Below are 24,658 nucleotides of genomic sequence, written 5' to 3' on the forward strand. Positions count from 1 at the left end.
TCAAAAGTGTGGTGACTGCCGCCGTCGCCCTCCTTCTACGCGTTGGCGCGGCCTGCTGCTTCCTTTCTTCTTCGATTTATTTTAGTTCGTGCCGTTCGGGGCACACAATCATGAACCGCTGCTGCGTGCGGCTCGTGCTACGCCGAGACGACAACCGATCTGCAAAGGAACGGCAGCAGCAGCAAGCAATTGCGCAAACCATAGGACGGTCGCCGCGTGCCGCCAACCACTAGCGCGCACCCAGTCACCCACCACCCAGCCAGCCAGCCAGCCAGCCAGCCAGTCAACCAGTCAGTCCGCTCGTTCGTGAACTCGTGAATCGAAATCTTGGCGAATTCCCGGAGACAAAGTGTCGTCGACAAAGTAGCCAGCGACACGCACCGCACCTCCTCCTCCCGCGTGTCCGCTCAGTGATTCTGTTGTGTGTGTGCGCCATCAGCAGTGCGTGTGTGACCGACCGAGTTAACCGACGGATTCCGCATTTCCTTTCTTATCGACCTCCCTCCCACCCCCATCGCCGCCGCCGTCGCCAGTGCACCGAGGTCGTCGTCGCGCGCGCGGTGAGTTTTGCGCCGAAAGCCAGATCGACGAAGGCGACGATGAAACAGAACAACCCCACTGTTTGACAGGTGAACTGCACTCGCTCTGTCACGCGGATCATCACACGTCCTCGCGTGTCCCGGGGCAACGACGACAGGGTGTGTGTGTGTGAGGTGGCACCAACAACAGCAAGAGCAGCAGCAGCAGCAGCAGGTGTCACAATGAAAGGCGCCGCCGTTGACGTATCAAAGTGCAATAAACAAAGGTTAATATGATGAATCAAAATGTTGTTTTAATCACTGCTGTCAGCCGCCTCCGAGTGGTTTTGTGAGAGAGTGTGTGCGCGCGCGTAAAAGTGCTCTCGTGTTTTGTGCGTGTGTGTTTCAAAGAGAGAGAGAGAGAGAGAGAGATAAAGAAGAAGAGTTTTGTGTGACAAGTGCGGGGGAATGTGAAGTGATACCGCGCGTTTGATGTTTAACCGCTCGCCGTGCTGCACGGCTACTTCGATTATGCTGCTGCTCCATGCATCATCACTGCTGCTGACCCGATAGAAGAAACGTCAAAATTCGACCGCCACGGAATGTGTCCTGTGAAGAAGGGGGGTTGGCGGGCGGTCGAAGGTCAATCCCAAACCCCAAAGTGAATTTTGCGTAGAGTGTCACGCGTGTGTCAGTGTGAGGTGTTTATGAAAAGACAATTATTGTGTACAAGTGCCAACGCGCTAGAGTAGCACACGCAGTAGTTCCTGGGCGCTTCTCCCAAGCCTTTTTTGGTATGTAGCCGGAACGCATAGTCAGCACATGTCACGGCACTTTCGCTATCAAAAAAAAAAACGCGCGTTATAGCGACAACAGCACCAGTAGCAGCATTCCCGGGGTGTGTGTGCGTGTGTGTGTGTGTGTGGTTAATGTTGCGGTTAAGCTCACCCCAACATCGCGTCAACCTTTCGCGTTGTGCGTTGCGTTAGTATATAGTATATTCGTGCCATTGATCAAATCGATTCTTGCCGCCTTCTTCCTTCAAACCGGGAGTCAGTAGTTAAGCAAATTTGCTGCGTGAGTCGCCGTCGTCGTCGTCGTCGTCGAGCATTTGAGTGGTGTCCGTGTGTCTCGCTACTCTACAGGGTGTGGTGGCAAACAAAAGAAAATCCGTGAATCTAGCCCGCCAGTTGCTTGGTTGCTGGTTGGTTTGTCCGTTGGTGTGTGTCTACTAAAACCTCCCTCTTCTTGGCTAAGCGCAAGCGCGCACCAGCAGCTAAGTAGGCCAACGGCAGCAGCTCAGCGCGTTCTAAGTCAGGCGCGTTATGCGTAACGCGTTGTAACGCCATTCGTACACCGTTACCACACCGGAACAGCCTACTGCTACTACTACTACTACTACTACTAGTCCGCGTAACAAAGTAACCAAATGCAACGATCGTGATTATCAAACAAAGGTGAGCCTGACAGGATGAGTTCACAGTAGCGGTACACTTCATCCCTCATTATTCGTTTAAATTCGTCTCATTCTTTTGGCGCTTTGCTTCGGGTAACGGGATCAGCAGTTGCCAGTTCAGCACCACCAGAAAGCACCTGTGGTGTGTACCTATAGGTACCAGGGGCTAGTACTCTGCCCACTCGCTTACTCTCTCGTTATCTCGATCGCAATCTTTGATATGACCATTCCGCGCTCCCCGTTTCGTTCTGTGTGTGTTCTTCGACGTCGAAAGTAAACTCCTCTTGTATTGCCGCCACCCCAACGCTGTATGAAGTAGATAAAGTTGTTTATTTAAAGCAGAGACCTGGGGGGTGTATAGACGAGGAGCAGGAGTCATTCAGTGCACCTCTCCGGGCGGCGGGGTTGGTTCGCTTTTTACGATTCCCGCTTTCCTTCTGGCGAATCCAGAAACAAACTTTCAACCGCTCATCGAGCTCGAAGATTGCACGAAGATATTTCATTTTAACACACACACACACATAAGAAGCATTTCCTTCTTTCACTGTGGATCACATTTGAAAACGGGTTGAACTGGGAATATGTAGTGGCTAGACTCGCTCAACGGTAACTCGGTGGCGGTGTAACTATGTCACGATACGCGAGCATAGGGCATGGCCTGGCTTGGCCTGGCTTTCTGGGCCTTTTCTCTAGGCAAGTAAACATGTTTGGAAGCGAAATGTTATGGCGCTGCTGAAATTCGATGCAAAAAGGACGGGCACTGTAGTGCTGACGAAAAGGGAAAAGGACGACGACGATGATGATGATGATGATCATCATGATGAAGGAAGTTTGTTCCGTCGACTGCGCGCGCCATCCAGAGCCGGCATTACATACCTGTTTTATATGTGAACAGCAGCTAGCGCGCCGCACACACGATGAGGAAGCATTTCCGTGCCCGAGCCAGAGCAAAGAGTCCTGCATAAAACAACTTTCGCACCACCCCACCCACCCCCACCGAACGAAGGTGGCCCGAGAGGAGGAGACGAGAAAGGAACATGAACAGTGGGGGGGGGGAAGGTAGGTTCCTCCTCCACCAGGATTCGGTTGCTTGCAGAGAGGGCAGCTACTACTAGTAGTAGTAGTAGATAGCGAGAGAGCGAACGGGAGCGAGCGAGTTATGGCGAAAGCAATGAACACAGAGAGACACGAGAGAGAGATGATGATGTGGAGAAGAAGGAATGAGTCGGACGGACACCGCGGGAACGGGTTGCGGCGAAAGGAGGAAGCAAACACCGAGCGGGGAGTGGGGGAAAAAGGGACGTTTTTGGGGCTGGTCGGAGGCCGAAGAGCTAGAGACCGCACTGCTGCTGCTGCTGCCGGAGTGGAGAAACAGAAGGAAAAGCGGAGCGGAGAAAAATCGATTTTCCTCCACCATCCCCAGGGGTGGTGCAAGCGGCAAAGACCCAAAAGAAGAAGCAGCGGAAGCAGAAGAGGAAGAAGAGCAAGAAGCAGTGGTTCCTTCTTTTCACGATTGTGTTGTGTGCGAGCCCTTCACGTGCGAGCCCTTCGCTCGCAGAAACGATGGCACAAGACGGATTTGGAAACATTTTCCATTTCCATTTATGCTGCTGCTGCTGCTGCTGCTGCTGTTGTTGTGTGTCTGTTTATGATTTTCCGTTGTTGCTGCTGTTGTTGTTGTTGGCCACTCGACTGCTGCTCTGCTATACTCTGGTCGCGCGAAAATAGACTCAGGAAGGAAGAAAGGAGCCAAGAAGAAGAGGAACGATTTACAGCAAAACGCATATAACACGCGCGGGTTGGATAAAGCGCGACACGTGGAAGCGGGGAAGGGTGGTCGTGGGGGGAGACCCCAGCCCTACCCTTCCACCCGCCGTCCCATCATTCGCAAGAATGTAGGTAGCACGCGCTCGAGAGTAGAGAACGCGGTCTGGCGGCAGAAATCGGTGGCTTATGTTTGGTCCTCTTTCTTCTCCTCTTCCTATCAAGAGGACCCCTCTTCCATCCACCCCCGACAAGCGGGAGTACATACGGGATAAACAGCGACAGAGAGAGCGACAGAGAGAGCAAGAAAGAGAGTGACCGAGAGGGTAGTGGTGGGCAGAAGAATGTGTGGAAAATGTAATGGAAAAACGGAAATCGTTCGGACGTTCTTCTTTATCCTGCGCTTATATCAACCTCGCGACCCGGTCCCTGGTGCCTGGTGCCTGGTGCCTGCGGTGTGGTGGTGTGTGGTGTGTGGAGAGAGAGGATGGCGGAAAATGGGAACAAGGTGTAGGTGGAAAACCCCGGGAAAAAAGACGAACGAAACGGACGAAAGGACATAAAGGCGCAACGACGACGGTGAGCATTGCTGCGGAGTGTTGTTTGCGTCAAATGCGCGGCGCGGTTGGTGCCACCATCGTGGATGGATCATGGGGAATGAAGAGGGGAATGGGAATAGGTCGAGTGGGGTTGGGGTCGGTTCGAGCGGTTGCTGGAAATGGAAGGACGGAAAATGCTGGAAATGTGCCGGTGAAAGTGGAGCGTAAAAGAGACACACAGCACAGCAAAAACGGGCAAAGTGGCGGCGGGCACGGGGAATGAAACGATCTACTATGTTTCCAGATAAATAAATGGGGAAAAAGGAGAAAAGGAAAAGGCAGAATGTGATGGGGAGTAGGGGCGGGGGCATTTCATGAGCGAAATGATATTGAGTTTCCCGTGATGTGGTGTGTGCGCGCGCGTTCGTTAAGATCATTCTAGAAAGATCATCACAAAGTACACCTACATAGCTTCTCTAATACATGGCTTTGTAGCTTTATCGTTAACTAAGACGTCAAACACATTGACCAACAAGATGATGGTTTGGGCTTCGTCCGTAATTCATCATTAAAAATGAAGATGACATTTCACTCACGACGACTTCATCAATCCGTTATATCATCTACAAACTCGAAGTGGACAAGTGAAGTTGGAATGTATAATAAGTTTTCGGAGAAACGGCATAGTGATTGAAGCAAGATGGAGAACTGGAAGGAAAATAGTATTCTAAGGGTTAATATGGCAAAAATACTCACAAAAATGCAAGAAAGAAAACATTATAAGAGAAACAAAAAGCAACTTTGCGATTGCTCTGTACCAAATGTTTGGAAGAGGAGTTCAACCTTGTCAAGGATAGTTGTCCGCTTTATCCACTGGAAACGTGTTTGGAAGGAGGAAGCTTGGATCATATAATATGACCTCTTCTTGGCTGCAAGATCTTAATCCAAAATAGGGAGTAAGAGAGAATTCTCCTAGGATTTTCTTAGAAACTGAACCGTATAGATGTCCGAAAAGTGAAAGCTTGCGTTGCATAGGACGCACTTACAAGGATCTAAATACGGTGTTACGAAAAACATTAATAAGCTAGACAGGAATAGCACATTAAACAACTAACCAACGAACCAAAACTATGGAAGATGGAGATGCCAGAGTCGTAGGAATTAGAATGTTGAAGTATCGCATATTTACAAAACGGAACAGATCATCTTGACCTTCAAGCTAGCTATATGTGGTCTAGTGTGAGTCTAGTGCTGTAGTTGACGTCACGATTGAACTCTAGCATAACACTCCGCTTGCTGAGTTGACTGTCAAAGGGCGTTAGTGTTTGGAACTGCAGGTTGCTTGGATGAATATAAAAAAGATCCTAGTGCTGATCTCATGTTTCTTAACAACATATTTGGCTCAGAACCGACGAAAGAGAAGCAAGCGAGGTGCTGTTGGCCTGGGCAACACACGCAATAGCTGGTGCCCAGGAATGACCCAAACACTACCAAGAGCTCTTACTAGAGTTTTCGTACATATATTCGGGTCCCGGCCGGTTGGCCACTTCTTCTCGAAGGAGCTCTCAGGAACGCGATATTAGGGAACGCGAGAAAGCGAGCAAGGAAGAGCGGATGAAGAAAATTGTGTTCGCTTTTCCTTTGGCGGTTTGGTTTCGCTTCTTCGTGTTTGTGCTTCTTCGTGGACAAGTGAAACGCGATAACAACGTTCCTCGTCGGACGTCGCGGACTTCAGCCCTCACCTACGATCCTCCAACGAGACACAAAGCGGGAACGGCGGCGTGGAGTGACGTACGCGCCAAGGGCCAAGTCAAGTCAAGAAGAAGAAAATTAGGAAATACACATTTTCATTTGTGCTCTCTACTCGCTCTCTCTCTCTCTATCTCTCTCCCTCTCGTGTGAGAGACGATCGTCCCCCGTGCCATGGCCGTCCTTCCGCCAGCCACCAAGGTCTTCCAAATTTTCCGACCAAATCTCGTCTTTCGCTTTTTCCTCACCGCCACCACCACCACAACCGCCACCCTACGTTTTCTGTGTTTGCCGTGTCCGAGTTTTCTTGGATGCTCGCGCCCGATTCGAAATGAAATAGCTTTTCCGCTTCCCGCGGTGGAACCGGGTGGTACCGGGGTGTCACTTCCCCCCCCGTGTCCCGTTCCTCCGTCCCGTCCCGTCCCGCCAGTTCTCGTTTTTCCACTCCCGCTTGTTGCGCCATTCTGCTGTGGGTCTGCTTTTCCTTTATTTTCCATCACCGCGTGTGCTCGCGTGCGCACTCTTTCTCTCTCTATCATTCTATCTTTCTATCTCTCTCTATCTCTCTCTCATTCTCCGCTGGTTCCGTTTCTGTTTCTGGCGTTCAGTGCCGTGCGTGCGAGATCTCCTTTCGCCTCCGCCTCCTCCTCACCTTGCCCATCCAACCCACCCATTTCCTTCGGGCGTGTGTTCTTTATCGATCTTTCTCCCGTGCTCTTTCCCACTGTCTCTTTCTCTTTCTCTTTCTTTCTTTCACTTATCCTCTTGGGGCTTTTTCCGTTGCCGTTGCCGTTGCCGTTTGCCTCTGTCATGGCCTTCTTCGTCGCTTCTGCTGCTTCTCGCATCCTCACATTGCGGTGCCATTCTGCCTTCTGGGTGCACTTCTTCGGTTGTTTACTTCTTCGATCGAGGCCTTGGGTCTGTATGTGTGCTTGTGTGTGCGTGTGTACGTGTGTGCGTGTGTACGTGTGTGCGTGTGTGCGCGCGTCTGTGTGTCAGAGTAGTAACTAGTATCTTCCCCTTGTCCCAACCGGGGGACCTTTCCACTAGTGGTCCGTGCTGCTTAGTACAAGACGCAGCTTATGTTGCGATACTTCAGCCACCGAGCCAGTGCGCGGTTCCTTTGTCGGGTCGCTTCTTGCTCGCTCGTTGTGTCCTCCACCACCACCACCAACACCACACACTCCCCCGTGTCCTTCAACTGTCCTTATGTGTTTTCTTCGCGGCGCTTCTCCACTTTCGTCTACTTTTCACACTGGCATTTCATTTCCTTTGCGAGAAGATTGATGTGCCAAGTCTCTTTCTCGCTCTCGGTCTATCTCTCGGTCCCTCTGTTCGTTTTTTTCCATTTTCTCCGTGTCTCTTTGTGTGGAAGGATTGATTTTCTTTCCGGATTTTCCCGTCTTTGCGATCCATTTCCATTCTCTAGCATATCCAGCATAGAAACAAACGCGAATAACTCACCATTCCGTGGTTATTTCTTAAATACCGGACTGCCTTTGTCCTTTGAGAGCACGGCACGGGCAATGGATAGTTAGGAAGGGGACCCCCCCCCCCCCCCCGCGGGTCCTGTACGCGGTTTCATTTGCAGGAAACATATAACTTTTATGCTCAAAATTCGTGGCAAAGGATTTTGCAAACGCAGCTAATGTTCTAGCTCAAATTCAACCCCTTCCTCGGTTCCTTTTCGATAGAGAGAAGGAGAGAGAGAGAGAAAGAGATGGTAAGAGAGACCATCAACTCCATGCAAACCCACACCACAGACCCCCCCCCCCCCCCCCTCACCACCGGGGGCAGGCTAAGTGCATGGAAAACGTGAAATCTATTTTCTAACTTCCCCCACCCCCAAAAAGGGGAACTTCGCGAAACGTCAAAACGTGTGTGCGTTGGGTGCAGATCGAACACACACACACGGCGTGTACGTGTGTGGTGTACCGGAAGTGCGCGCGCGAGGAAATCGCGCCAGATCCTGGAGGAGGAGGCCAAGCAAAAGACCACATACCAAACAGACACACACACACACACACGTGGTGTCAGGAAGGGACAGGACTGGAACTGAAGTGTAGATAGAAGAATTTCGGTGGACGGAGAGGTGGAGAGAAGTAGAAGGACTTTTGGTGCCTTTGTCCTTTCCACTGTTTCGGGCGGGAGAAATTAGAGAAAGGACGAAGCAACCCCTAAGCGCAGCTAAGCAACGACGACGACAATGACGACGACGAAGAAGAGGAAGAAGCGGAAGAGCATAGAGCAGAAAGAGACAGAGAGATACGCAGAGAGACAGAGAGAGAGAGAGAGAGAGCAAAGAGCCTGGTATAGCAGCCTACTGCGACCGATGATGGCGGGCGCGACGCGGTTGTGCCTTGTTTTACCTATTTCATCCCCCCCTTTTCCATTTAACCCGCTTTTCCGCCCGTCCAACGGGGCGCTCCCTGCTGGAGGTATGCCCCCCCCCCCCCCACCATTTTCCCGTCATTTCCACTCGCTTAGCTTATTGCTGCGACCGGCCGGCTGGCTGGCTGGCAGCGGGAATGCGTTTCGCATTCCTTCCTTTGGTTGCTTCTCGTTCACACCCAGCGACTGCTCTGTCTTCCTTTCCTTTCTATGCTTCTCTCCCTCTCTCTCTTTTTCTCTCTTTCTCTCGCTGTCTCTTTCGTTTCTTCTCTCGCTCTGTTTTGGGCCTGATGGCAAGGGCCAATGCCTGGTGGTGGTACCCCTTTCGGTGGATCGTGGACCGACCAGGATGATTGCGTGAGGAATCGGATGCCGTGCATCATCCTGCCTGGCCTGGCCAGTACGTCGTCGTCGTCGTCGTCCTCATCCGCCGTCCAGTCCGTAGAAGAGAGAGACAAAAAGAAAAAGAGAGAGAGAGAGATCGAGCGCGCGCCGCACCCGAACGCAGAAAGGATATCTCGGGGCTCGTTGCCCCGTCCTGGCGTTGGCGCTGGCCTGGCGCTGGCGCTGGCCTGGCTGTTGCCATCGTTGTGGAGTGGCTGAGAGTTGTTTAAAAACCGACTGAACGGTTGAAAAACAGCCATACAACACTCGTCGTCGTCGTCGTCATCGTCATCGTTGTCGCGGACCGGGCCAGGCCGGGCCGGGCCGGTCTCGGTTCGGCGAAACTGTTGTGCAAAGAAATGCTCTCTGCGCCTCTCCTGTCGCTGCTGCTGCTGCTGCTGCTGCTGCCGTATATGGTGTGTGCGTGGGTAGCAGGGAACTGTTGTTCTGTATGTGTGTCTGTGTCTGTGCCTCGGCGGGGATCGAGCGAATCGAGCCGCGCGTCATCAGGTGGAAAGGAAAGGATGATGGCGAGAGGAAAGAGGGTGTCGGTGGCCCGGTTTTCCACCATTCACTGGCACCCCCCCCCCCCCCCCCCGGGGGAGATGGTACCACGTCGTTGGTAGGCTTTTGGTAGGCTCTCTCTGGAACGGGTTCCGGAATCCCGCATCTCCTGCCGCCCGCCCCCCCTTGTGCCTGAAACACGCACGAACCTCGACAGCTCGGCTTGTTGCGAAGGAAGTGAAGGACGAGGAGGAGAACGAGACTAAACCGAGGGCTAGCAGCAGCAGCAGCAGCAGCAGCATGTCTATTAGACAACTAATACGAAAATGGTAGCTGGATGGTTTTGAAATGAAACCAAGTAACCAAGGCGCAGCGCGTGCATGCATACTCTCGTTACAACGTGTGTGTGTGTGCGCGCGCGGCCAGGTCTAGAACCAGGATAGAGAAAACCCCCCAATGGGTGGTGCAACTTGCACAATCCCCGTAGGAATCCATCCCCAGATCCATTGTTGTTTGCATTGTTGTTGCGACGTTCATCAGCTATTTTGCCTTTTTAAGAGGCGTATCGCGAGGTTCCTCCTGAGTTCATGGGTTGGATTTTGTTTAATGTTAATAGTTTCCATGTTGCTGCTGCATTCTAAGTCCGTTTCGGCGTCGAGTAAACTGACAGCAGCTGTCAACTAATATTCCATCCTTTTAGTACAAACTTAGTACTGGTTACATACTGCGTAACCATTGCGTCGTTAAATCAAATGACGAATCCGATCGAAGCAACCTATCTCATAAGAGAACTAGTTCCAATAATCTTAATATGGATGTGGAGAGCAGCATACAAAATTACTTTTATTTAGCTTCCTATTGTGTGAAAAATGTATTATTACCGGATTCGAAGTATTGTCCATCATTACTACTTACTGTTGTCCATCGATCAGGCAGTTTCAAGATCATGTTGGAAAACTATCACATCTTTTGAAGCGATCACGAGGGCCATGTATGTTTAGACCAAATTAACCCCTCTGTGCAGCTAGCGCTTACTCATGCACTGAAACAAGTAGTATTCAGAAGGAGCAGGATGTCTTGTGTGTACAGCAGTCTGATGAACGCGTCACCTGCAACTTTTTTTTCTAATCGTTTTACTGGTTTTGCGATATGTGCTCGAGGGTTTCCAAGTCGCAAAAATGATTGCGACCGTTTCTGACTGTCTGTCTGGTCTTTTTGTGGTCAAAACTTGCATCAAATGGATTAACTGTTTTCCGTGGCGTGTTGCATTTAAATTTTTACGCGTTTTTAGTACTTGATAGCATACTAACAACACTCACATTTCTTCATGGATACGATTTAGCGTTAGTGCTGTGCACATATCGCTTTGCCTGGCGCTCAAAGAGCCTATTGTCACTCAAAGTGCTCGTGAAGAACACATTTTCTCAGTAATGATTTGATGCAACTACCTCATTCTTTTTCTATTCTCATGGATTTTAGGGACGCCTGGAAGCGGTATTTAGCGGTACTTTTAATCCCATTTGAATCCTTCATCACCTATTGTTCTAGCCTCCGGTTTAAAGCCAAAAACTCTACCCAAAAACCATGCAACCCCGTGTGCCACGTTCTCTCCAGCTAGAGAATGGTGGCCATTAAACCTCTATCAAATCATGATACTCTTCGGCAGTACAAGAGCAAAGTAATGAAAGATGGCTCTCCGCAAACACATCTTATCGAGGTGTTGTTTGCGCTTCATACTGGAAAGAGATTCTCCTTGTATGGAAATATTAAACGCTGACATAGCATAAGCAAAACGATGAGACAACTTTGCCAGAACCATTGTGATGGGTACAGTGGAAAGAGGAACTTCATAATTCAAATCCAAAACACAGGGACACATCAGATCTCATCCTCACAGGTTTATTGAAAAGATGAGAGATTCTTAGCCGGTTGAACCAACACGTTTGATTATTTAGGGACCGCAATTGTTCGATATTTCGGCGCTACATCCGAGACTTCTGCCGTTTAGTAGAAACGGTGAAGTGCCAGTAATTTGTAAAAGAGCACACTTTCGTTCCATCCCAGAACCAATAACCACACTTTGAAAACTGTATTCGAAATAGGTATGGTTGGTAAGGAAACTAATCTGCGCTCCATGCCGGGCGAGACAAATTGTAACTTGTAAAACGCCAACCGCAGTGACTCCCGATCGATGCCTATCCACAAAAAAACCTACCAGCAACCTTCACCATATAGAACACACCTCGTTTTAACCAACCAGCCACCCCCCGTTATCATCAACGCGTGACACAGCGTTATATGTGTAACCGGGCAGACGAAACGCATCGTGGCGCTTTCTGTCAAAACGAATGTACGCGCCGCGTCCTTCGTCAAAACAGTCAAAACCAAGCAAGCCGGGAACGAACGCCACACGCAGCAACTCTCGCGTCATGAGTCGCCATGAAGTAAAAACAATCAAGTGCAAAAAGGTGACCAAAAACAAAAAATGGGCAACTCCGGACGCTGCCATAACCTACATGCGAGGCACGGCGGCGGGATGGCGTAATAGGCGAAGAGACAGAGCAAAAAATAAAATAAAAAAGACACGCGCGATCCACCGGATAGCACCACAATCGCTGACACACACACGCGCGCGGGCTTCTGACATCTGATGCGACTACGAACGGAATAAATTATCAGTTTTGTTTTTATTCGCATGTTTATTTATTCGCTTCTGGTTCGCACACGACGCCATGTGTGTGTGTGGGTGGCAGGCTCTGTATGCGTGCGGACGGCACCGAGAGCATCTGTTTTCCATGCTGCTGCTGCTGCTACCCCTTTCACAGCCAGCTAGTCGCGATGATTTTTTTCGGCCGTTTTTTTGTTTTTTTTCTCCATTCTCCATTCTCTGGCATCGAAGAACCAGAAGGGAACGCAGAAGTGTGCCACAACAGCTAGTAACTAGTGTGCGTTGCGTGTATGTCGCGGAATTTTTTATGCTGCTCAGCTGCGCCCCATTGGTGTATGCGTGAAGGGGTAGTGATTTGATTGTTTCGCTATTTTTTTTTCCCTTCCCTCGTTATCGTCGTGCGATAAAAGGCAATGGCGCGAGGGTGAAGGGGATTCCCCCGTTCCATCGCGGGGGGCCGGTGTTTTTGTTTGTCTCATCATCATCCTCATCGGACTTAGTATGACCGTGAAAGAGGATCAAAAAGTTCGAACCGCAAAAAAAGTGGACTCGAGTGTTGTTTTTTTCTTTATTGCTGTGTGCCCGGTTGCTCTTTAATCTCTTTCTAATACACTCAAGTCCTTGTTGCCTGCGGTAGTATTTGGCACTTTCGGCACGATTCGGAGCAGGCCGTTCCGGCGAAGAGAGCGAAAAACCGAAGAGACGATTTTCCGAGCGTGCTGTGAAAAGAGAAAACCGCGAAGAGAATGGAGAATGAAAAAGGGAGAGAGAGAGTGAGAGCGAGCGAGCTGGGAAAGAGCGAAAAAGTGCTTGTGTGGGGGAGAGGGGGTGAGAACTCGCACACCCGCGCTTATCTCTCGCTGGCCTCGCCGCTCGTTTGCTCTCCGTGGAGTCAATGGGAATTCGATAACAAAAAAAAACAAACAAATGCTCGCTCTCTCTGAGAGAAAGAAAGAGACAGAAAGACAGAGTCGTACAGCATACTTGGATCCATTAGTGGAAAGAAAAAGCGGAAGAAAAAACAAACTCGTCGTCGTAGTCGTCGCTGTCGCCGCCGCCAAACGATCGAACACGAATTTGGTTAAAAATAAAGAGCGAAAAAAACATGCTGCCACCCTACCCCCCCTTTCCCTCCCCCTCTCGCGCACATACACTTGAACACAATCAACCGCGTGGCCGCCGTCATCGCCGTCGTCGCCGGTCAGAGAATATTGGGTGGAAATTGCGACATCCAGCGCACACACGCATCACACAGCAGGCGCGCGCGAGAGAAGAGCCACAGAGGAGACCCTGGTTTCGCGCGCGCGCCCGTGTGTGTGTGTGTGTGCGCTCTCGAGCGATTGCGCACGGGCGCCGAAACGAAGAAGAAGAAGAGGAGGAAGAAGCAGAAAGAACGACGTTGTTTACGCGAGGCCACACGAAACGGTCAGGAGCTGGGGATGGCGAGGCAGAAGAGACAACACATCGCACAAGGGACCGAAAGGGGTTAGGGGCGTCGTGTTAGGATGGAGGTTGTAGACACTGAGAGACCGAGAAGGAAAACGTCTTTCTTGGAGCGCTTTGAGCGAAGATGGAATGTGGTGTGGGTGTGCTGCTGCTGCGCCGTGTTCCATATTTCTCGCGTTTTGTGTTTCCGCGAGAGAAAGAGAAGGCCTTCGAGGGTTCAGCACCGTATGTGGGGAGGGGAAAGGAGCAGACGGGTGGCGGGATAGGGTTGCGTTGCTTTGTGTAGAATGGTGTGATGGGTAGCGATCAAGATGAAAATACACTTTCTTACTGCTGCTGATGCTGCTGCTGCTGCTGCTGAAGGAAATTGGAAATGTACACACACACACACACACAAACCGTACACTCTGCTCTTCAGTGTGATGAAAACCAGTTTGCTGTTTAGGGAAATTCATCTCGAAATGTACGAAAAACCTCGCGGCTGCTTACTGAGAACTTGTTGCTGTCACCTGGCGCAAAGGCTTTTTCTTTGTTACTGAAAACAGCGTTTGTCGATCCAAGTAGCATAGTCCCTCTAGTGTAATGTTCGCTGTCGCTGTGACAATCCCCTAACAGCCTGCTTTTGTCCAGAACAAAATGGTCTCCTCCTAGCTGTAGTAGCAGTAGCTAGCGCCGTCAAATCGAGAATCGAACAGTTTGGTACTTTCCAAGCAGCAAAATCCACTTATCACCGTTTAACCAATTCCGTTACCAACGTTACTAACACACTCCCCTTTAGTGCACTTTGGTTCCGCTTCACACTTGATCATGTTGTTGTTTTGAAGAGGGAGGCGGGGGACCATATGCGGTCTGCTGCTGCTGTGTATTGCTTACATTCGAATGACGTCTTCGATTGTAACAACCGCGTACCGCCTACCCTACCCCACACCTTCCCCTTTCATGAGCGCAGCGCACAAACAAACACACAACCATCATCATCTTGTTCATCGATAAACGATCGCAGCAGCAAAGTAGACAGGGGGCGGGGAAAGCAAACTGATGGTAGGAGTTGTTGGTGTCGCTTAAGTTGCCGCTTCATCATGGGATCACTTCTACGGGTGCACCGCTACACCACACCGCCCAACAGTGGGTTCTGGGTGCGGCCTCTCGCCACGTTCCGCCTTTGCGCGACTTCTAATATGGCAAATAGTCATAGAAAAGAACTCCGGCGGAGGCGAGACGAGGCGAGGCGAGGGGTTTTGCGGCGGTGCACATACCAGTTCTCACACACGACACTGCAACCGCACAAGGTTCCCAACAACCCTCCTCCCTACCTTCGGTCTAGGTTGCACTTTGGTTCGGGGCTAGATTCCTCGACGCTTGTTTGTGCGCCTGCTTTGTTGTTCACGAGCAGAAGGGTTTGTTGTAGTAGGCCGATAAAAATGTTGTTTATGAATCCCCCGCTTTTCGTACGTTTCGAAGAGAACGCAGAGATGGAAACGTTTCAAATTTGTTCTTCATACATATTGGTTGTACAAAGAAGAGAAACCTTTCACGCGGCGTTAACTAAATGCACATCTCGTCTTCTTCTTCTACTTCTTTCTCTTGACAGAACACCGTGGAGCAACCATCGAACCGCGGTCGAGTTGCTCGAGCAGCAGCAGCAGTACCAAGTCATATTATCAATCGAGGCCATTCAAGCTAAGCGAACCAATCATTTAGTCAAAGCCATTTATTTAACCAAAAGCACCACCTTAGCACTTTAGCTAGAGAAAAAATAGCGCGACTCAAAAGGAGAAAAAGTCGCAATCAAACCATATTTTTGCATAGCAAATCGTGTAACGTAAACCAAATCCTAACGACGTGAGTGCAGCAAAGGTGCATCCGTGAAAAGGAAGAAAAAAAAACGGAAAGGGAAGGACCATACTCCTCCTCGCCACCAAATGGATACCAAAGGGCAATCGGCCGGGCCGGCGGCCACACACCTACCGGCGCATACCACATATCCGGCGACCTCGCCGTACTCGAAGGCGGCCCGCTCTTCGCATCAGTATTTTAGCCTAAGATGGAACAACTATCAGTCGAACATGACGTCCGTGTTCCACGAACTGCTCGAGTCGCAATCCTTCGTCGACGTCACGCTGGCCTGCGAATACAATTCGCTCAAGGCGCACAAGGTACGTAGGACCGCGGGACCCGGACTGGGAGGGGGGGAGCTACCACCGGCGGACCTTTTATCATTTGAATATCTCCGGAATCTTTTTTTTTCATATCCATTCATTTTTTTTTTTATCATATATTTGCATATCCTTCCCTCACTGGCTCGCTCGGTCGCTCGGTCGCCCGTTCGTTGTTCGCTCAACAGGTGGTCCTGTCGGCCTGTTCGGCGTATTTTCAAAAAATACTGCTCGACAATCCGTGCAAACACCCCACCATCATCCTGCCGGCGGATATCTGCTTCTCCGATCTGCAGTTCATCATCGAGTTCGTGTACCGAGGGGAGATCGACGTTTCGGAAGCCGAGCTACAGGTGAGTGTGTTCCTCTACCTTCGTTCCCTTAAAAATGCCGCGAATTTAATTAAATAATTTGCGCGGCGTCAGATACACCCAAGAGGTGCAATCTCCCGTCTCTTTGGATTCGGGGGCATGAAAAGGACGCCGCATATCGTCATCATCCCAATTTCCCGCCCGTTTTTTTGATGCGCCGACTAGGACCTCGAACACGGTTGCCCGTGCTCCAGTCCTTTCGGGAGAAAATTAAAAAGAGTCACTTCAGAACTTCTGAAGAGCATGGAAAAAAAGGTTGCGTTCTGGTGTTTGGTCTCCATGTACGCTATGCGATGCATTACCGTGTGCGCGCTCAGTGTGTGTGTGTGTGTCGCTGCGAGCGCGGAGCCTTACAATGCGTTGTTATTGTTCGGGATTTGTAGCGTTCTGCAAGCTTTCGATCGGCCGCATTTGTAGTTCTCTTCGAGCTTTCGTTCGGTTGCATTTGTACTGTTCTGCGAGCTTTCAGTCGGTTGCATTTGTAGTGTTCTGCGTGGATTCGACCAGTAGCTGCTCTCTCGCTTGCTCTCGCGCGCTTTTGTTTTCGAGCAGTGGAACATACGGAACATTCGTTTGTTAATTTAATTTTGGTAAATTAATTTTAACATTTTTTCCCAAAAATTTTAAATCTTCCAAAAGTATACTGAGAATGTTACACATCGATCAAAGTCAAACTGGCAAAGATACATTTTATTTAAAAATACCCTCATTGGTCGCCCAGTTTATGAGCGCTTGGAGGTCCTAACATCCGTCAGGACATTCTGGAAAATGTCTCGAAAAACTGAAATGCCAGTGCGTTAGTGAGCCTTTATCGTGGCAGGAGAGAGCTTGTGCGCCCATTGACCTTGCCCTGGAACCTAGTGTACATATTTATGAATGGGCATATTTTATAAATAAACGCTTCCTAGAGATTGCTTTAATGTTGAGTGACAAAGAATTTTGAAGAGAATTCTACATACACAAAAGATCCATCCTCTAAAAAGATGTTCCATAATGGATTCTAATTAAACGCAGATTTGTGTCTTTCAAAAGCAAACGGGCCATCAATTTTGATGTTTTTCTACAAGCTAAATCATGAAAGGTACATTTAATTGCCTCTATATATAAATATAATTCAAATCGTTTTGGTTATATCTTATTATCAATTTCGGACAATGATTGTGGATGTTTATCTCTTTTATTAAAAGAAGAAGGTTATAGAAATTTATTGTAATTTTATTAAGAAGTAATACTACGACACAAATGCTAGTGTAAACCGTTGAGATGTGGTATTCTTATGCTCTCATTAGCATGCACTTAATAGCAATTGCTGCATAACGTATGCCCACAATATTATTATTAGCTCAGCTCAATAAGTAGCGTTTAGCCGTCTAAGTGCAAACTTTTAACTGTTCGGAATTTTGAAAACTCAATTTTGTTGTATGTACAACTGCGTCTACGCCACTCCAGATTACCGGTAGATTCTGGCATTACGATTACGAACATATCGTGGATCGTGATGTTTCATTCTAATGTTGCCGCGTCGTGTGAGAATCTATTAAATTCTCCATCAAAAGGGGGTGTTATATGAACTCAATCCATCCTTTATTGTCTTTGTTAGACTCAGAGCCACAGTATGTAGATCTTCTTCATACTATTTTAGATTTTATATACATTGGATAAAGTATTACGATTTGATTGATTCAATAGCATCAAATGGAGGGGAGGATACTCTTTCCTAATAATGCAATGAGAAATGAATTTAATGTTGGTTTGTTGATGATCGTTATTTGTTTAAAATTTATATGTTTTATATTCTACTCAACGTGACATGAACTTTATAATACATTCTGTTGCTAAACGTTATTCAACAATAAATTAGAACCGGGTTCTTTTCGCTAAATTCCAATGCGCCTACTGAGTCGTAGAACTCACTGCGATCGAAGTCCACGTATCCTTGTCATCAGTTCGCTCACCAAAAACGGACACGTGGATCATTAGCGGTCCCGGGACGTGTGTGCGTGTGTGTTTGTGGAATTGTACCACCCAAGCGGCAGACGATCAATCAGAATTCGACTCCAATTTATCTCTTTTTCGGACACGCTGTGGTGTTGCGTACGAGCATTATTATTATTATTTGTATTATGATGGTTGCCATAACGATAGTATGGCTTACCGAGCGTGTGTTCCCCGAACCGTCCGATACTGCGATGGCTCATTGAATTAGGTTCGAGTAGTTTTATTTCTCCCGCTCGTTAATTCTTTTACGTGAATTGTTTTTTCTGCTCTTCCTGGTTTTTCGTTTGTATAATTTTTATCGACCCCTTCTCGGCACACATACACACACACCCAAAAAAACGCAGGGGTGGTGGTGGTGGTGTTGATTCTCGCGAACATAAACGTGCGATCTCGTTCTCGTCCTAGGCGCCATCATCTCGCTCTCTCTCTGTCCGGTGGATTTTTAATTCGCCATTGTTATGTACTTGAGAGTCGCTGCTTGTGTTGGTGACCGATTTTTTTCAACCCCCCTCAGTCACCTCCCCCCTGATGACCCAACCCGCGCAAGGTCCAGTTAATTTGGTGTTTTTTTCACTTTATTTTTGCACAAACTCCTCACTCCCCTCGGCGTCGATGGCGCTACGCGTTCCACGGAAGGGAGGAAGGGGGTGCAAGGAGGGAGTGCTCCGGAGTTTTTTTCGCTGTGTGCGCACCCGAGAGCTTTTATAATCTTTTATTTACAGAGTATTTGCATTAAAACAAAAATAAGAAGCAAAACTCAGGCCAGGCCGGTCGTCGAATGCAGCGGGAAAAAGCATCAGAAAAATGTGCTGGAAAATGAATAAATAAATAAGTAAAATCCCTCCCTCCTCCACCCGGGGGGTGGGTTAGTAGTCGGTGGTAGAGCAGCAATCGCGGTATATAATAGGATAGGATCGGACGGTGGATGCTGGCGACCACTAGCCTAGGTCGCTGGGGCGCATATTGGTTTTTGGAATGGAAAGAAAAAAAGTTTTCACTGAAGAAGCACCAGGGCGGCGGCGGTGGCCGGTTGGTTGGCTGGCCAGAGGATGGAGGATGCAAAACTCCTTTCGCTCCTGCTGCTGCTACTGCTGTAGAGTACGCTTTGTGGCGGAACCTTTTGCGTCCGATCGTTATACAGGGTCTTAACTGCGGTCCCGTTTTCTCAACGAACGACTTCAGGTTAAACATCTGGAAATCGAAAGCAAAATGTATGCACACGTTGGTTGCTTGTGTGTCGCTCTCTTTCTCCAGGTCCACGTTGTGTCAGATGGTCGCAGTTAATTGAATTGCTCATGTTCACACCTTCCCCGGATGGATGGATGGATGGATGGCTGGATGGATGGGTGTGGGTGATGTAATCCAAATGATGCTTTTCTGCTCTTTCTGCTTTGCGTTCTCCGCATTTTCATCCATGTTATGCTTTGTTCGCACTTTTGCTCGCTTTACCGGTGTATTCATCGCATGTTGCAGCGGCTCTCAACTCTTCCGTAGCCTACTTCTCGTCGTGTTCGAGCAGCGCACGTGGTGTAAATTGCACGGAAAGCGATGCTCAGTGTTTTCCACTCCAAAATGCTCCACTCACTAGTAGAGCTGCTTTGATCGCATTTCGTCCATTCAACTTCTTGCCATTTCGCAACGACCGGACGACGCATGCCTTCGGGGCTTATTCTACTCCCCACCACCGAGAACCCTCGAAGATCTGTTTCCTTCCTCCCTCCCCCCCCCAGAGGGGGCTGTATAATAAGGTGTCATTGACATCAAAAGAAGTAATAATCAAAAAGAAACACGAACGACGACCACGACAGCCACGACGACGACGACTACGACCGCGATTCGTCAGCGGGACATCATCATCAAACAGTCGCGCGCAATACACATAACACAGCAGGCGTGCGAAGTCATCGTCGTCGTCGTCATCGGGTGCAAATGAGCATATCCATCTCTATCTTTCTACCAGGAGGGGAAGGAGGAGTGGAAGAAGAGGAAGAAGCTATGCTACAGGCTGAGAACATATAAAAAACCCGAACCACGGAACCACGATTTCTTGCGATTCGCGCACGAGAAAAGTAGCGACCAGTGTCGCATGCAGAGCAGATGTTTTCAGCACTATAGCAGCACAGAACGCCCTGGAGACGCGCAGCGCTGGTTGCTATGGTTTGTGTGGCAAAGGAAAAGGGGGGCATGTGATAGGTGTGTGGGGCTTTCTTTTTTTTTTTTTGATGCGCCATTTGTTGGCCAAATTCCGAATTAAACTACGAAGACAGCCTAAAAGACCGGTAAGACAAGGGAATAAAATGTACCAGAAGGAAGCGGGGGTACTAGAGCGAGTGCTAGGAAGAGAGTAATTAGTGGCTAATCTGTTTATATGTGTATGTTAACCGCTGCTTTCTTAAATGCATTATTCGGCATCGTGGTTAACGACGCACTTATGCAGTCGATATGATGTTGTGTGACCTCTTGTCACCTCATTATAACGCCAGTTATACTGCGTAGCGGAAACCCTTTGAAGTGGTTTAATGCTTTATCTACCCCCTTTACCTCTTTTCCTCTTCATACTCTCACGGTCCGTTTCCTTTCCCCTGCTTTCGTTCCATTCTGTAATTGTTATGCTGCACTTGACGCATGGTTCGTATCTGTCTGGTTCGTCTGTGAAGACGAAGGACTGACAGGCATAAAGATTGAGTAATACATGCTAATGGGCTAATACAGTGATCTTGTTTGTTGAAGAAATGAGTCTAAAATATCGCAAAATGCTTGTTTAACCATTTGAATCATTATTATTCGCTTTTGTCTTTTTTTATCGTTTCTCAATGAGATGCTTTCTTCCAATTGGAAAACGCAGATATTATGCGATAAAAGGCACTCTAAATTCACCACTTTGTGGTGAATATTCGTTTCGAGGCCCTGATGCATTTTAGTTAGGATCCTGCCAGCCTTTTAGTAAAGATTCTACCATTCTGCCAGTGTGTTAGAGAGAGAAAGATGAAGATGCCAGAAACGCAAGCGCGATAACTGATCCTGCCCATGGCCAACTTGGATCTACAATAATATATAACTTGAAAAAATGGCAAATGAAAGGACATCTCATTCTATAAATCGAAACGACTCCACCGACGTCTTGCAATGGTTTAAATTCTACGAAAATGAATAAATATTTACTGGAAAGCTTTATAAAACCTGTACTAGTAGTTTGTACCTCTAATAATATGCAATTCGTATGCAATTCCAGCATCTCCTGCTATCATGTTCGCGTGGTTTCTGTGTTAGTCAGTTGTTTTTGCTCCTCTTCCAACTTTTGAGACAACCTAAGGCCAGCGTTCACTCGAAGTTCACTCCTCGTTCACTGAAACGCAAAATGACGTTTGGTGAATTTGGATGAATTTCAACCGAGGCAAGCTTTCGAGCAGCACAGCATGCTTTTCTAAGGGGTCTGCCTGGGAGGGGAGCTGTTTTCGCTCTCCACCGCCCGCCCGCCCGCCCGCACGTTCGTCCGCACCAACCAGCAGCAGCATCCAACCGGAGCCGGCGGATGGATGCATCCATATTGAACGCGTGTTCGCAGACCACGTTTCACAGAAGGAGTGTCCGACGACGTGGTGTGGTGTGTTCTCTACGCTTCACGCAGTGTTCGGTGTTATTCAGCGGCCAGGATTGTTCCGCTTTTCCGCACGAGATTCCAATTGGAATTGTCTTGTTTTTATAAGATTTGGCACAAGAAGAGAGGTTTTCAGGTTTGCGAACACATAAACACACAAACACACAGAAACTCCCGAATGCCGAATTGCGATGCTCTGATCAGGACAAATGTTGTGTTTAATCTTCGTTCGTTTGTAAATTGCGTTGCATTCAGCTCAACATCGACAACCTGGCTTCTAGTATCGCTTCAAATCAATTCGTTCGCAGTCACCAGTGGTACGGAATCTAAATGCAAGCCTTGCGTTCAGTCAGTGGCATAACAATTAACCGGCAAACCGGCTGCCCGGAGTTCTGCACGCACCTGGTGTGTTAATGTGCGTTCCGTGTGCTCGCTGCTGTTAGGGTGCTGGCGGTGTACGGTCAGTTGTCGGACGAGGGACGACTCACATCTGCCCATCTGCTTCGCTTCGGGCTGGTGCTGTTCTGTGCCTAGAATCCGCGGTAGTGATCGAGCTTAATGACGCCGCGTCATCGCGAAAGTGGACGACCGCTCAAGATCTTCTTCTCTCGGCCGGGTCCGCCAGCATACACCAACACGTATACACGTTGATCGCCGTCGTCGTCGTGGTTGTGGCCAGTGCGTGCGTGTGTGCCAGTAGGCAGAGACAGCAGGTGTACGAACGAACGAAAAAAGAAGAACCACGAAAGGAAGGAGGCTAGCAAAGAGAGGCAAAAGAAAACTATTGTTCCAGATCAATCGAAGAGGGGAGAGGTGACGAAGACGGAAGCGCCGCATTTTTCCCCTTTTCTCTCAACCCCTTGGTGTGTGCAGTGTCGTGCCGAAGTTTTCGCGAATTTTTTTATCGGCCAGAGCGGAGCATTAAAAGGTATGTGTTGTTTTTGCATAAACTTTTGTCTTCTTCTTTTCGATTGCTTAAAATTAAGGATCACGACCGTTTGTAGAGTCATTTATTTATATGTCCTTCATGGAATGCATCCCTTTTGTCACCCAAACTCTCTCGCTCGATCACAGCCTCTTGTCGATCACAGTCTCCTCTCCAGCGATCGATCGATTTGATTTCGACAAGGAAAAGAAGACGAAAATCGGGAAAAGAAGCTACTACCATCACCAAAAACGAACGAACGAACGAACGAACGAAAAAGTTCTTCCTTTGGTTACTTGGATTCAAAATGGCGCTGTGGCGGTGGCACACCACACCACAACAGCGAGAAGAGAAGCCACAGAATGCCCCGGCATGCCTGCCTGGTTGCCTGGTTGCCTGGCTGCCAGCGCCTGCCTGCTGGCGGCCGCCAGCCCAGAACATCAAGATCGAATTCAACATAAACTTTTGGAACTCGAACTTGTGCCTCTCGGTGTGTGTGTGTGGGGGGGTTTATAGCTCTCTCTCTTTCTCGTTTGGTCTCACTCTGTGCTGTCGCTTGCTGAGCGCATATCTTGTTCGGCTTTGCGTTTTTTTTTTGGCAAACCCACTTTCATTGCTTACTTTTCGCCTCAACAATTTGTTGCTGACGTTGCTGGTTGGCTCTCTCTTTCTTTCTTTTGCTTTCTCTCTCTCTCTCCATCGCTCGGTACACGGACGGGGCGCGTACGAGGAAGCTGTGTGTGGCACTGTCCCGATCCCGATCCCGGGGAGCTTAATCCGAACCAAACCAAAGAGCCACACAACCAACCAACAAAAAAAAACGGTTAATGTCCAATCCGTGTATAGCCATGAGAAGAACGATCGAGATGTGTCGGTGGAAAGGTCCTCGGACTTCTCTCGGGCCAGGTAGAAACAGGTCCCCTCCCCGCAGGGTCCCAATGGTTTTCTCTCTCTCCTTCCTAGGTGTCTAGATTTCGGGGTCTCCGATGATTCTGTTTTTCTTTTTTATGGAGGAAGCAGTTTATTACCTTTCCTGGCCTGGCTCTCGAGGTCATATATGCAACGTTCTTCACCTTCTTCCCGGGAAACAGGTAGCACTGGGCACCCTTGACGCCACGAAAACTGTCCTCGCCCTCTGGTGCGTAGCTGGTAGTTAGGGGTGGCGGAGAGCTGGACAATTCGACTGCAAAGTCCTCTAAATTACAGGGCTTATGCCTTCTCTTCGGTCTCTCCGGTCGACCGGTGTAGGTAACGGTTTGTATGGGCGTATGTCGCGGTGGTACCGTGTGTCACCGATACACTCAACCGTCGTCGTCGTCGTCGTTAACGCAGCTATGTGCTTCTGTGAAGAACACAGATTCTTGAGCAGCCTACCGGCCGGACCGGCGAAGTAGAACCTCGCTCGCTGCTCGCTGCTGCTACGCTCCAATGCACCTGGAATGGAAGCCTGCTGGAAGAGCTTTCCGGAGCGCCGCCAGCTCGAGTGCGTGGCAAGAAAGAGGCCCTCCCCCTTCCCTTTGACGTCGACGATGTGTGTGTGTGTGTGTGTGTGTGTGTGAAGAAAGCGGCACGGCAAGTGCAATCCCGTTGACCATGGTTCACTGATTCCACTGCCGCGCGCCACCGCGTCCCATGCCACCGCGCGTCTTCGTTCAGCATCAACGGATTCAACCCAAGAGTGGCCAACCGAGGGGGGGGGGGCGGCACATGCACACGCAGCAACAGACAGCAGAGGCCAAGGGTTGCATACCGGCCGTGGACCGGCAAACTCATCTTTCAATCACCGAGATCACCAGCCAATCAGAGAGAGAGAGAGAGAGCTGCTTCACCGAGCAGGTGTTTTTCCATTTTCCGTTGCCACTACTGCCTCTGCTGAGGGGATGATGATCGACCAGGGAGGCTCTCTCCGCAACTCATTCGATCGGACCGCGGGCAATGGTGAAGCCCATATAACCCGGATTGCCCACAATAAAGCAATATATGACTTTGCGCGAGAAGGAAGAATATGACGAAGAAAACAAAGGGTGGCGTTGGTGGCAGGGTGAGGGGAAATCGGGGCCAATCAGTGGCCACTGATGATTTCGCTCGCGATGCGTTTTCTCGACCGGGGGGGACTCGATTTTTCACCAGTACACTACACACTGACAGGAAGGAAAGCGCGTGATCGCACTTTTTATGAAATATGGCGCGG

General features: G+C 49.2%; 1 protein-coding gene and 1 long non-coding RNA gene across 7 annotated transcripts in view; one reads left to right on the forward strand and one right to left on the reverse strand.

Moving 5' to 3' along the window:
* The first annotated feature begins 1,610 nt into the window (after positions 1 to 1,610).
* Positions 1,611 to 24,658, forward strand: part of LOC125957522 (histone-lysine N-methyltransferase Suv4-20-like) — an 84,384-nt gene continuing 61,336 nt past the window's right edge. For all 6 annotated transcript variants that reach the window (XM_049690284.1, XM_049690277.1, XM_049690281.1 and 3 more), the window contains exons 1-3: positions 1,611 to 1,975; positions 15,011 to 15,575; positions 15,764 to 15,928. In XM_049690284.1, coding sequence (XP_049546241.1) covers positions 15,342 to 15,575; positions 15,764 to 15,928 — 399 coding nt within the window. In that variant the 5' untranslated portion in view covers positions 1,611 to 1,975; positions 15,011 to 15,341. The remainder of the gene's footprint in view (positions 1,976 to 15,010; positions 15,576 to 15,763; positions 15,929 to 24,658) is intronic.
* Positions 12,185 to 14,178, reverse strand: LOC125957549 (uncharacterized). Its single transcript, XR_007469236.1, has 2 exons — positions 13,909 to 14,178; positions 12,185 to 12,692 (listed from the first exon to the last, which is right to left on the reverse strand). It is a non-coding gene; the product is annotated as an uncharacterized LOC125957549 (long non-coding RNA).

This window comes from Anopheles darlingi, chromosome 3 (assembly GCF_943734745.1).
Source record: "Anopheles darlingi chromosome 3, idAnoDarlMG_H_01, whole genome shotgun sequence".
Taxonomy (NCBI): Eukaryota; Metazoa; Arthropoda; class Insecta; order Diptera; family Culicidae; genus Anopheles; species Anopheles darlingi.